General features: G+C 34.2%; 2 protein-coding genes across 2 annotated transcripts in view; one reads left to right on the forward strand and one right to left on the reverse strand.

The window, feature by feature from the left end:
- Nucleotides 1-660: 660 nt before the first annotated feature.
- LOAG_08774 (hypothetical protein) lies at nt 661-2,578 on the forward strand (the record flags this gene model as incomplete). Its single annotated transcript, XM_003144304.2, has 5 exons — nt 661-805; nt 1,332-1,445; nt 1,699-1,812; nt 2,057-2,158; nt 2,399-2,578. The coding sequence occupies 5 exons, from the start codon at nt 661-663 to the stop codon at nt 2,464-2,466; spliced, it is 543 nt and encodes a 180-aa protein (XP_003144352.1). The 3' UTR covers nt 2,467-2,578.
- A 1,564-nt stretch (nt 2,579-4,142) lies between these two features.
- The window catches only part of LOAG_17173 (CBR-GAP-1 protein), a gene marked incomplete at its 5' end in the record, with an annotated part of 15,990 nt that continues 8,312 nt past the window's right edge, over nt 4,143-11,820 (reverse strand). The window contains 12 exons of the mRNA XM_020449833.1: nt 4,143-4,545; nt 4,727-4,852; nt 4,927-5,146; nt 5,267-5,411; nt 5,729-5,844; nt 6,101-6,211; nt 6,316-6,437; nt 6,715-6,945; nt 7,183-7,257; nt 7,419-7,533; nt 7,850-7,956; nt 8,084-8,345. Coding sequence (XP_020306571.1) covers nt 4,450-4,545; nt 4,727-4,852; nt 4,927-5,146; nt 5,267-5,411; nt 5,729-5,844; nt 6,101-6,211; nt 6,316-6,437; nt 6,715-6,945; nt 7,183-7,257; nt 7,419-7,533; nt 7,850-7,956; nt 8,084-8,345 — 1,726 coding nt within the window. The 3' untranslated portion in view covers nt 4,143-4,449. The remainder of the gene's footprint in view (nt 4,546-4,726; nt 4,853-4,926; nt 5,147-5,266; nt 5,412-5,728; nt 5,845-6,100; nt 6,212-6,315; nt 6,438-6,714; nt 6,946-7,182; nt 7,258-7,418; nt 7,534-7,849; nt 7,957-8,083; nt 8,346-11,820) is intronic.

Raw genomic sequence — 11,820 nt, forward strand, 5'->3', positions numbered from 1 at the left:
TTAATTATTATTTATTCATATTGCTATTGTTGTCATTTCCATTAAAGGAGTGGGATTTTATTTGTGATCATACTATCCGAATTTTAACTCTCTGATGCAGAGTTATGTGAATCAAGCCCTTGAACGGGAAGTCTACCAGATAACCAAGTGTTTAGCTTAGAAGTTTAAATTAGGATCGCAATGGCTCAATCTCTTTGCTATTTTCCACTCATAATTGTTGCCTTTGTGAATGAAAGGCAAAAAATAGACTTGGTACCATTAATTTTCAATTAAAGTAACTATATCTGTCATCCCACAGTGGTATTTGTAGTAACTGTTGAATTCAAAAAGTTTCGAGAAGTATCCTTCGATGGCGAAGATAGGAGCGACGTTTGCGCCTTAGCTGTTAGATGGAATGATTACGCTGTCAGATCCATTTCTTAGTTGCCTGCTATTTATTGATCATTCCATTATCATCAAAGCTTTTCTCTGTTTTCAATCTTTTTTATTTGAAAACACCGTATGGCTTTCATCTAATTTTGCTGATTTATTTGTTATCACAACTATCATCTCAACTGTCACTTATTTCACTTCATTTCAGAAACTATCATTTGGAAATCGAGGAATAACGTTCCAACTTTGTGCATAAGTCATATCCGTATATATTTAGTACATCCAATAATGGAAAAAATCAATGATGAAAGGTTGGAGGTCAAAAAAGTAAGAGCTCCGAGGTTACCGCTTGATATAGCTGCAGAAGTCACCAAGGGCCAACAACTGAAGCATGTGGAAGTCAGCGAAAAAAGTGTTTTACCCACAGCTTCCGGTGATTTTTCTCTTTTGTAAAAGTAGAGATGATTTGGTATTAAGACTGAATAATACTGATATACATATGCGAAAACTGCCATTATCATTACCTTGACCTGGTGTTATCATCGATGCTTTAGCCTGTAAACCTCAATATTGAGTAATTTCAAATTAATAACGTTATGTTGCAAAGTAGATTTAAATAGTTAATAAGGGTGTAATTTCTTTCCCAATTCATATAATCCATGTATAAGGTCTAAATACGTGAGAGTTTAAGAAAGCTTGTCCTGTTTGTTAATTATAAATATCTTCAGTCAACAATCCATGGCTGGTAGCCCCTCGTTATCATTCCTAAGAAAGGCATACATTCCCTTCATGAAGTTAATATGCCGGAATTACAAATCTTGAAGCTAATTTTTATCTGAATATATTTTCTGCATTTGGGAGAAGGAAAATTACTGCTCCAAAGTTATGAGGAAAACTTAAGACAGAATACCCAGCAATGAAGGGGCATTAGAAAAGTCCTTACTATGTTTCTGTTGAAGACATTCGTCAAGAAAAAATCGATCTTCAGTTGAAAGAAGAAATCAGAAAACATGATCGTGATAAATTACGACACGCAGACATCATTGAGAAGAATGTTCTTCCAAAGCCAGAGGGTAGTTTTTTGTTATCAGATTGCAAATTTGTGCTCTCAAAAAGAGAAATATATTGCTCGGAGAAATCCATAAGATATTGTGTAGATTTTACATTCCAACATGGTGATCAATCCGATAATAATATTTTTCTGGTATTTATTTCCCGTGAAAGGCTCTTCAGCTAATAACAAACATACGGGTGATTTTTGTCCCACACATTTTCCACTTTACGTCTTCACGGGGATTTTGTTGTATCTTATCGATCCAATTTTAGATATGTATCGAGAGAAAGTAAATGAAAATTTGAAAGGAGAAATAAAGACATACGACACTAGCAGACTTCGTCATTCTGATGTTATTGAGAAAAATGTATTGCCAACATCTGCTGGTAACTTACACCTTTCACGATTTTGAGTAGCGTTGCTAAAAGCTGCGGAAAGTTATGTTAACTCATTGTTTCGAGAATAACTCAGACCTGTTCCGAAAAAGGATTTTGAAAATAAGGAGAAAGCCGCTTTCTTTTTTAGTGTTCTTACTGGGATTTCGATTTTGGAGTGTATTTTTTTTTTCTACTGATGTTAGAAAGGATATTTCTCAATGGAATCAAGTAAGTGTGTTCTGTTTTGCTTTAGACATAGCTCATGAAAAAGAAGCAGCATTGATCGTGGACTTCGACACAGAAAAGCTGAAACATGTCGATCCGACTGTAAAAATAGCACTTCCATCTGCTGATGGTTAGAAAGAATATTTCCTGCAAATAATAGAAAAATACAAAAATAAAAAAATCCTGAATAGTAAAAATTCTTAATGTTGAGGGAATCCGTTTCAATTTCGACACCTGACATCATATTCCCGCTTATGGCACGGATGGAAAATGAGGAAATTTCGGATCGTTAGAATTTGGCTCAAGTGCAAGTGTTACCTCAAACCTTCAGGCAAAAAGTTGTAAATGAAAATGACATTCTCAATTTAAGGTATTGTTCGAGAGGAAGAGGAGCTCAAAACCGAGACAAATGAAGAAGATGGAATGAAACATAGTTAACGGTCGTTCAGAAAAACGGAAGTACTCTTCATAAAACACCTGTGTATTTTGCAGCATTCTGAGATTTTGATGCGATGTTTCATTTCACAAAAGCTTCCTTCCTATATTCCGCATTCCCGCTTGTCTATGTATCGGTGTGTGTGTGTGTATGAGTGTATATGTGTGTGTGTGTGTGTTAGCATGAACTTTTCCATCTGACTTTGGGCTCTAATTGAATAAATTAGTATTAACATAAATATTTCAGCCTCTTCGTCTTTCGCAGAACACACAATTGACCATTCTGTTTGATTAGTCTCTTATCGTACCGAGAGATGCATTCTGAAACAAAGAATCTGTTTCAGTATTTTGATCAGAAAGCATTCCTGAATTTTATCATGAACTATTTTTGATCAGGAAGCATACCTGAATTTTATCATGAACACAACCGAAACGTCATCGTTAGCTAAAGCGTGTTAAGAGATTTGTTGTGGGAGAAAAATCGATAAACAAAGATCCGGCATACGACAAATACACGATGTTGGGGAACAGAGTTCTATTAAGCTATGTTCTCGTTAAAGTTCGAAAAGTAAACAGTTACGTTCTGGAAAGTCCTCACATTAGATTTCTCCGCTTTCTTATCCATTTTACTCCGATGGGGCAATTTCGCCTTCCCTCTGTGCTTTCCATCCGAAGAGATGGAAAGACAGGTGAAAAATATATGAATTCCATTCCCTCATTTCAAGTTCATTTAAAAAATGACAACTGTTCCTTTGCTTCATTTGCAAAGAAAAAAACGAATTGCGGGAATGATCAAACCTGACTTTTTCCATACTTCAATCGTATTAACAATCTTCCATGGGGACAGAAGTTTCCCCAGCAGATTCTTTCTTTTCCAATCAGTTTATCTGTTTTATTCCTGGAAAAACCATCATAGCTTTCCGTAACCCTTTCAGCAATATTTTCGAAACTATAGAATATAATTCTGTTATGAATGAAACGACATGACAGAACTTTATGCAATTTTGCTCAAATAGATATAAATATAATAAACCGAACAAATCAAAATAATCGAATAACGGTAACAATAGTAATTTACCTACCGGCGCTTATTTAATATATCGTTATGTTATCAATCAATATTCATATACAGATACATTTTCTTCTCTTTCATCTAACATCTTAAATCCAAATATCTACCAATTGCTCCTAACAGGAACTAAAACGGATTAGAAAAGATCATGTAATTGTGATAATGACAACAAGTGCGCCAAAATTATCAGAAAAATAAAATAAAAAATAAACCAAAGAGCATCTAATAAGTATCGGCAAAATGAACAAAAAGCCAAGTTTCAGCTGAGGCAGCCAACTTCTTTAATGAAATTGGAAAGAAAAATATACACAATGGAGAAATGATAAAAGGAAAAACAGTCGAGGTAAATAACACATGAGAAACTTAAACTGAAACTGACAATTATAGATCCACTTCATTCCCATTACTACTCATTTGTTTTATCACTTATTACAATATCGCTGCCTGAGGCAGCAATTCTCCTATCATTTTCATCCTCTGCGCAAATATTTTAAATTCTATCAGTTCACTTCATTTCTCATTCTCTAATAACAAAAAAATGATTAAAGGACAAAAATCCTACTACTTTCAATCATAATCAACCAAAAGAGAACTGGAATGACTCGATCGGTAACAGGAAGTCCAGACCTAAACGCCAGGGAACGATTTTGAGCGAGAAATTAAGAGAAATAATGATAACAATGCTCAAGCACCTTGAAAGAATAAAGACCCTTGAAAAACAAATAAATTACAAAACTTCGAAGAAAAATAATATGTAAAAACCATAGCAGAGACAATAAGGCATTTTCGCAAAATTTGGTTTGTTTCCTGAGTTCGAGAATAGCTCTTACAATTGCCTTACTGCGTCGATCGTTCTTAGTAACTCGTCTCTTTTTCTCTTCTTTCTATTCCTGTCTTCAACTCTTCAACTGATATCAGATCTCATCAATGCTTTTATGAAATCGTGATTTTAATAGCAAATAATTATCATCACCGATTGGAAGTTCCCGTGTTCCTTTACCATAACGAATCTAAAAGCACGTGAGTTTCATGTAATCTTGGAATAAGTTAGTTATATTCAACTCACATTGAACTTGTTTCCAGCAACTTGATTAAACCTTGTGAAATATAATAAACCAATATAATGTCGCTATTTCTCTCAATGAAATTAAACATTGTAGAAAAAAAACAAAACTAAGAGGAGAGTGTTACCTGTTTGATGAAGCGATTAAGAATTTCATCATGTGACTTTTCGATCAATAAAGTGCTATGCAAAATTTCTTGAAGACTGCTATAAAATAGCTGCTTCGCTTGTTCCGGATTTTCACTATTTTTCAACTGAAAATAGTGAATGGTAAAAAAAAATAAACCCGTCGTAGTGATGAAATATCGCTATTATTTTGAAAATGAACCTGATCCTGTAATGCACTCGGTATGCATGAATGTCCATTCGGAATCTCCGTCCCTTCCAATACATTCTTCCACTGCTTTATTGTTTCCGCATTTTCATAAAGTATCGCATGAATTGCCTCAAGTTCTCGTTCAGTATCTATTTCAAATGCATCGTTCGATTCGCTCGTACGCAAGGCGATCATAAGTTGCCGCTTGCGCTGTTTTTGGATTTGTACTATCCTATAATTTCAAACTTGCAGTGGAACTTTTCCCAAAAAGCTTATTTTGCTAAACATAAACTCATTGATTTCAACTCGATCTATTCCAAATTAAAAAGAAAAAAAAGGAGAAACATCTAACCATTCATTCATTTCAACCGTGCTCGGTGCTTGAAATTGGATTTCACAGTCCGGTGATGCTATCCTGAAGACATTTTTTGCATCTACCACCGGCTCTATTTGGTTCACTTCTTGGAGTCTCATTCGGCCTTTCGGTTCTGCATCTGCTAAAATGAATTAGCATTCGGTAAACCTAATAAATTGACCTTAAATCTACTTCTGTATGTGAGAAAAATTGTAGTATGTGGTGAAAAAAAATTTTTTTTTTAAATGAATAACGAGAACGGGTGGAATGAGAAATATCTCGGATTCAAAACGCGAAGACAGGATGGAAGGGAATTTGTCAAATATTTAAAAACGACTGAAGTTCATTTCTAGAAACCTTTCCAAGAAATACGGAACATAGGAAGGATTAAAGCAGATATCACTACGAGGAGAAGCACAATTTTAAGTTGCAGAAAAGAAATGAAAAAAATATATAAACCTTTCGTTTTTTGCCAGCAAATCTCATTTTCAGTTAGTACGACATATCGTCGCTTCTGATTCACTAAGTTTCGCAGTATTCGACGCTTTTCTCGGATTTTTCTTTCGATAAAAAACCTGTAAATCGGTCAATATTTAAATTTTTATTTAAAAAATTACAATTACTGTTAAGCGGATCATTTTCACTGTGAGGCTGACAAACGTCTAATGTTATATTTTCATCAGCCTGTGAAAGCATGGAATATTCTGACTTACTAGTAGCAGTGGGCAATTAAATTCGATTGAACTGTCATGTTACAGCACTTAATAAAATACTTCGCAAGAGTCTAAATTAAAAATTCATTATCGAAGATAGAATGTCAAAAAATTTCACCCGTCGCGAACGACTGAGAGATTTTCACCATTAACATCTGTGGCATTCTCTGTCATTGATATCGTGTTAAGAAACTTCAACATTGCGAGCCGATGTTGTTCATCTGTGAACCTACAAATTCCGCTTAATCTTGAACATAACAGCCAGTGTACAACAAAGATTACGACAAAACGACTGAGCGCAAAACGCTTTTTCTGGTAACTAAAAAACTGAACCTCTCGAGAACTGATGAAAGCCATGGCTCTTTTTCAGTGAGTGAATTTGCAGAAACAACGCAATTCGACAGTCGTTGAAGTATTTTTGACAGGAGTACTAGTGTACGACAAACAACACCTTCCTAAAACATCATAAAAAATGATTTATAAAATTAAGCGGCAAAATAAAACTGAAGTTCCCCGATTTTTGAAACTCGAACCAAAATCCGTTTATTTTAAAAGTGTTAGCGAAAAAATAAATTCTCATCAAAAATTCGTAAAAAACATATGTTATTAAACACGTTCTTAACTTTTGATGTTATGGAAATTGCGGCAAATATTTGGAAAAAAAAGATCGAAAAAGAAGTAGAAGTAAAATATCTCGAAATTATTTGAAAAATCCTCCACAAAAAGACTAACTGGTTGATCTCGTTTGAGTCCGAACGATTTCGGATTCATAAGAGCAGCCGCAAAGAAACGCATAATAATGAAGGAACTAAGCACCAATCGTTGGACATCTTCTCGACCGTGAAAATGCTTCGCTGCAAGTTCTCGTAAATCGGAAAACATTTCGCGCAGCACTAACGGGCAACGGTGACTTGAATCGACTACTCGTGAGAATGCTATCTCACCATACACTATCAGATTTAGCTGAAAAATTAATTGGCTAAAATTTTCAGAGTACAACGATTTGTGTTGCTCAACCAAATCCTATTGACAAAGTGAAACACTAAAACTGTCAGTTATCTTCTAAATTTGGAATAGATAAAGTGATCATGAAATGAAGAAATGTGGGCTGTCAGCAAGAATGTTTTCTCTCCATAACAACTGAAATAGTTTCTTAAACTTCATTCTTGCACTGCCTGTCTATCTGTTTAAAGAGTTGACCTTATTCGATTCCAAACTATCGTTTTGCTTTAGCTTCATTGGATCAATCTCGCAACATTTACGCTCACAATAAATCTTAAAAGAGAAATTACAAAATTAAGCAAGAATAATGTTTCAAATTGGCAAAGCGTCATGAACTTTTAAACTTCACATTTTTTGGATGGTTAGGAGAGATTGAATGAAATCATTACGCTTGGCGTGAGGAGTTAATGTAAAGTCTAACGTATACAACTTACCATGTCAATAACAGGTTTAATTGAGGTCACAAGATAATGGTGCCCAAAAAATTTCATTTGTTCATGTATTATCTTTGTTGCCAACGACTGACTTCGAAATAAAGTATTTATGTCTCTGAAAGATATTGCATTTAAATTGTTTAATATGAATGACGCTTCTTCTTCAATAGCTTGATTTTAAATTCCTGTTAATGAAGGATCAAAGTTCGGCCAATTGGCAAATTAGTAATTCTCAAGCGCTTCTGGAAATATATGTACTGTCGCGAAAAACAATCTCCACCCGGAGAAGCAGCATGAAAACTGTTTGCTAATGCAATTTGACATCAATCCTCTTTCAAAGAATGAGAATGATCTAATAGAAAAATTTTAAAAAACCAAAAATAAGTTCCAGCTACAGGAAATTAGTTTTCAATGAGAAAAAATGGACTTACTGGCATTTCAGAATGTCATCGGAGCAAAGTACCCTTAATAATGGACGTATCAGTTCAGCCTGTACAAAAATCTTCATTAGTGGTCTGGCAATTGCTAGTATATCCACCTAAAATGTAAACCTTAAATTCTCAAAACATTTAATTTATAGGTTTTGGGAAATATATAATTTTAATTTTATTACCACGATAGCTAATACTGTATCTCTTTCATCACTCCCTCTTAACTGCTCTTACCGATGGTAAATATTCGAGGATCCCAGCCGGCGATGCGCAAAACGGTTGTAACGTCAATGATTTGACAAGATTCATCTGCAACGGCTTATAGAACTCGAGCGGTAGCACATGTTCTGCAGTATAAAAGAGTCGCAAGCGTAGCTCGCCAAGTTGCTGATAACCGTTTAATGAATTCTGATTCTCAGTGGCCGAAACGTCGCTTGTGCCACCATTAATCCCATCATCATTCTCATCACCAGTCATTCGTGGTTTCAGATAATACCTATAAAAAGGGCAAAAAAAGGTTTAAAAAAGGTATAAAGAAGGCAGATCAGAATGCGGTATAAATATTAACAAAGTAAAACTATTTTTGGATAAGGATTGAACCAAAAACAACTTTTTGGTAAATTCTATTCAGATATATTACGAAGACTAAACCTGTCTCAAACTAATCAAAAATACGTCTTTTAATATAGAAAGATAAAACTACACTCTAACATTTGCAATTCACGTGTAACGGTTCAACTTCAACTTACTGCCAAAATTCATCAGTCTTCATTACACGCGCCGTCGTAATCGTATTAGTGTTACGAACAACTTAATGTATCTAAGCATTGCTGAGATAATATAGAACTCATAGATTACTTCATACCATGATTCTGAATCCGGCTACGGATATATGGAAGGGAAATATGACATAAAAATAAAGCTGTACTTCAAATGCACTCATTTTTCTATCAAATTTATGCCGATGACACTTGCACTATTTTCGATTGTTGGTTATTTTAAACACATTTATCGACTTCAGAACAGCAAAACATCAAAACATCCTAGTTTCGTTTTATACAGAAAAAGTGGCTGGATGAAAAGATTTGTTAAACTTTCGAAAAGTTCAAACAAATGGATGAAATCAAAGAAATGAGTTCAAAAAAAACAAGTTCATTTGCAATCAATAAATGTCTTCATAACAGGACGTATCTCATTAATGAATTTCATTATTGATGAGTGGGGGTAGGGGAATGGAAGGGGTGAAAACATGGAACATGAGGCGCAAAAAACATATCTTGACCTCATGAATAAAAATCAAACAAACTGAAACGATGCAAATAAAAATGGAGAACATGAAAAGCTTCGCTTTGAAATGGGTTTCATGTTTTAAAAGTTTGCTGCTCAGTGCATGTTACCATCGGTGTCGATGTCAATGTAAATGTAAAAGAAAGCAAACTTCTTGGTATCACATACTCCTATCTATTCAACATTCATTTCAAATACAGTCTTCTTCATCAAATAACACAAACCAATATCGCTAACATAAAATGATAAAAATAAAAAAAAAGAAAATTGTTTGTCGATAGTTGAAAACTTTATCAAGACAGAGTTTGGAAAAGCTGCCTTCGAGAAGAAGGAAATTAGATGGTAGGCGTTCTGTTCTTTTCATTCATTCATCCATACAATCAATCATCTAGAATATGGAATGTTAGTGACAACTAGGCGATCATATCTAGTCATATCAGTGTAGTTGCTATTCTTCAGAATAGGATGCACCGTGGATGAAGTTGTGTCAACAGCTATTTAAACAGAACAAAATAACTGAAAAGTAATTCTGAAACAACTAGGAAAAATATATCACAATCAGATACTTCCCTAATACTTATTCAGCAAAACGTTTGAAGAGTGGTAAAAATTGGAAACGATGAAACAACACCTAGTTCTTTTTATTTGATATGAATCTACGAATGATTATTTTATTCTTGAAAATAATTTGATAAAAACAAGCTCTCTTAAGACATTTTACAAAAGTTTTCTAAATTTGCACGTTTATCATATCATAACATGAACAGCACTTTCTCGACATCTTGGTTCACTTATTTGAATTACTACTAATTTTCTATCCTTCAGTATTGAAAAGAATGAGAGGAAAACGGAAAATTTTCTTGGAAAAACTGCACCAAGAGAACCTCTCGTCAACTTTTCTTACGATTGCATAAGGCCAAACCACTGTAGCGGATAACCCAATTGATATTTAAACTGTGTAATTATTTCGGTGTTTTCAATGCTTTCCAAACCATGCACGATAGTCATCTCTTGCTTTTCGAAAGTCTCCTTTCACTTGATTATTGTGCCTTAGTTTCTCTGCCATGAGTTAGCATCGAAATGACACGAAGACTTAAACTTAGACATCAAGTGATATTATGTTTTGTACTTCATCCAAAGCTCATTAATTCATTTTTTTTCCTTGAATCAGTTTCAATATATCCAATATCAATAGCAAACATGAGCCATTTTTTCTTTTATCAGAAATGTATAAGAAAATTTCAGTGACAAAATTATTTGGAAAAAGTTCTTGGCATACGGAATAAAAGCGGTCTGTTTCAAACAAGCGGATATCAGCATTAAGCGCAATCACAATCAGATGAATAAGCAAGGGTTCGATACTTGGTGCTTTTGCAGAATACAAAACCAACATAGCACCGCCACTCTACGATATCGAACGGGAACTGATAAAAGAAAAATTTTTTCGTCCCTTCATAACAATCAAAACTGTGTACAAGTGAAACTTTTTCACACATCTCTCAAAATAACAATTCAATTTAAGAATTGTAAAAGCAAAAGGTAAGAAACTGCTTGATGATAAAAGAATAAACAAAACGATCAAATGCCAGCATTTAAACGATTGCAATGATAGAGAAACATTAGACTGCAACATCTAATCAAACACACTGAGTTGAACAAATATCAAACGTCAGTTACGCCTTTCAGGGAAAACAACCCGTCGATTCCACTCGGTTTATTTATGTAAAAACAAATACCAAATGGGAGAACAATTATGCTAATGAAAGACTCCCTGGGAGGAAACACATTTTAATATGTATCTGATTACCAAAAATGGACACTTTTTTCAGGACAATTTTTACATCAAATTTCTCAGATACACGAGGTAAGTGCCGTTACGCAAGATTACAGAGAAACGAATTTAAATTCCGGTAAGGAGAAAAAGGAAAAGAGAAGAAATGGAAACGGACGGATTTAGAAATCGCTTTTTTTAAATAAAACACTGTCCAAAAAGAATAAAAGCAGTTTTTATTGCGGTATTAAAAGAGTAGGAAAAAGTAAAGAGTTCAAATGGAAAGCATTTGACATTCTGAGGATAATTTCGAAATTCAAAAACCCATTCAATTTATTTTTCGTACGCACTTTTTCAGTTTAATAAAAAAGATGGAAATTGAAGCTATAAAAATATTTTGGATAACAAATGAATTTTGTGAAATGAAGCATAGCTCCTTGAACAGTTTTTAGTGGAGAGCGCTTTGCGCCGAAAAGAGCACTTCTGAATTTTAATTCAAAATTTAGCGAAAAAAAGTCTAAAAGACGATGACTTTGCTTGTTCATTCTATTTTCGCCTAATTAAGAAATATAGTTTATAATGTAACACTTACTCCGATAGCTCAATACAAGAAGCACTAAAATAATACTTTATTAATAAGCTTGGAGGAAAACATAAAAACAGATCAAAGGTGACAGGAAATTACTGCGTGACTCAACGGAATTTTCAAGAAGCGTTGATTTCAACGATTGAGGACATTCTAGAAAGCCAACATTTTTCAATCGTATTTTGTGGCAATATCATTGGAAAACGGAAATCCGTTGTGAAACTGAAAACATATAGGCTAACAGATAAACACACACACACACGCACACACACACACACACACATGCACACACACACACACACACACACACACACACACACACACACA

This window comes from Loa loa, assembly GCF_000183805.2.
Source record: "Loa loa unplaced genomic scaffold supercont3.47, whole genome shotgun sequence".
Classification (NCBI taxonomy): Eukaryota; Metazoa; Nematoda; class Chromadorea; order Rhabditida; family Onchocercidae; genus Loa; species Loa loa.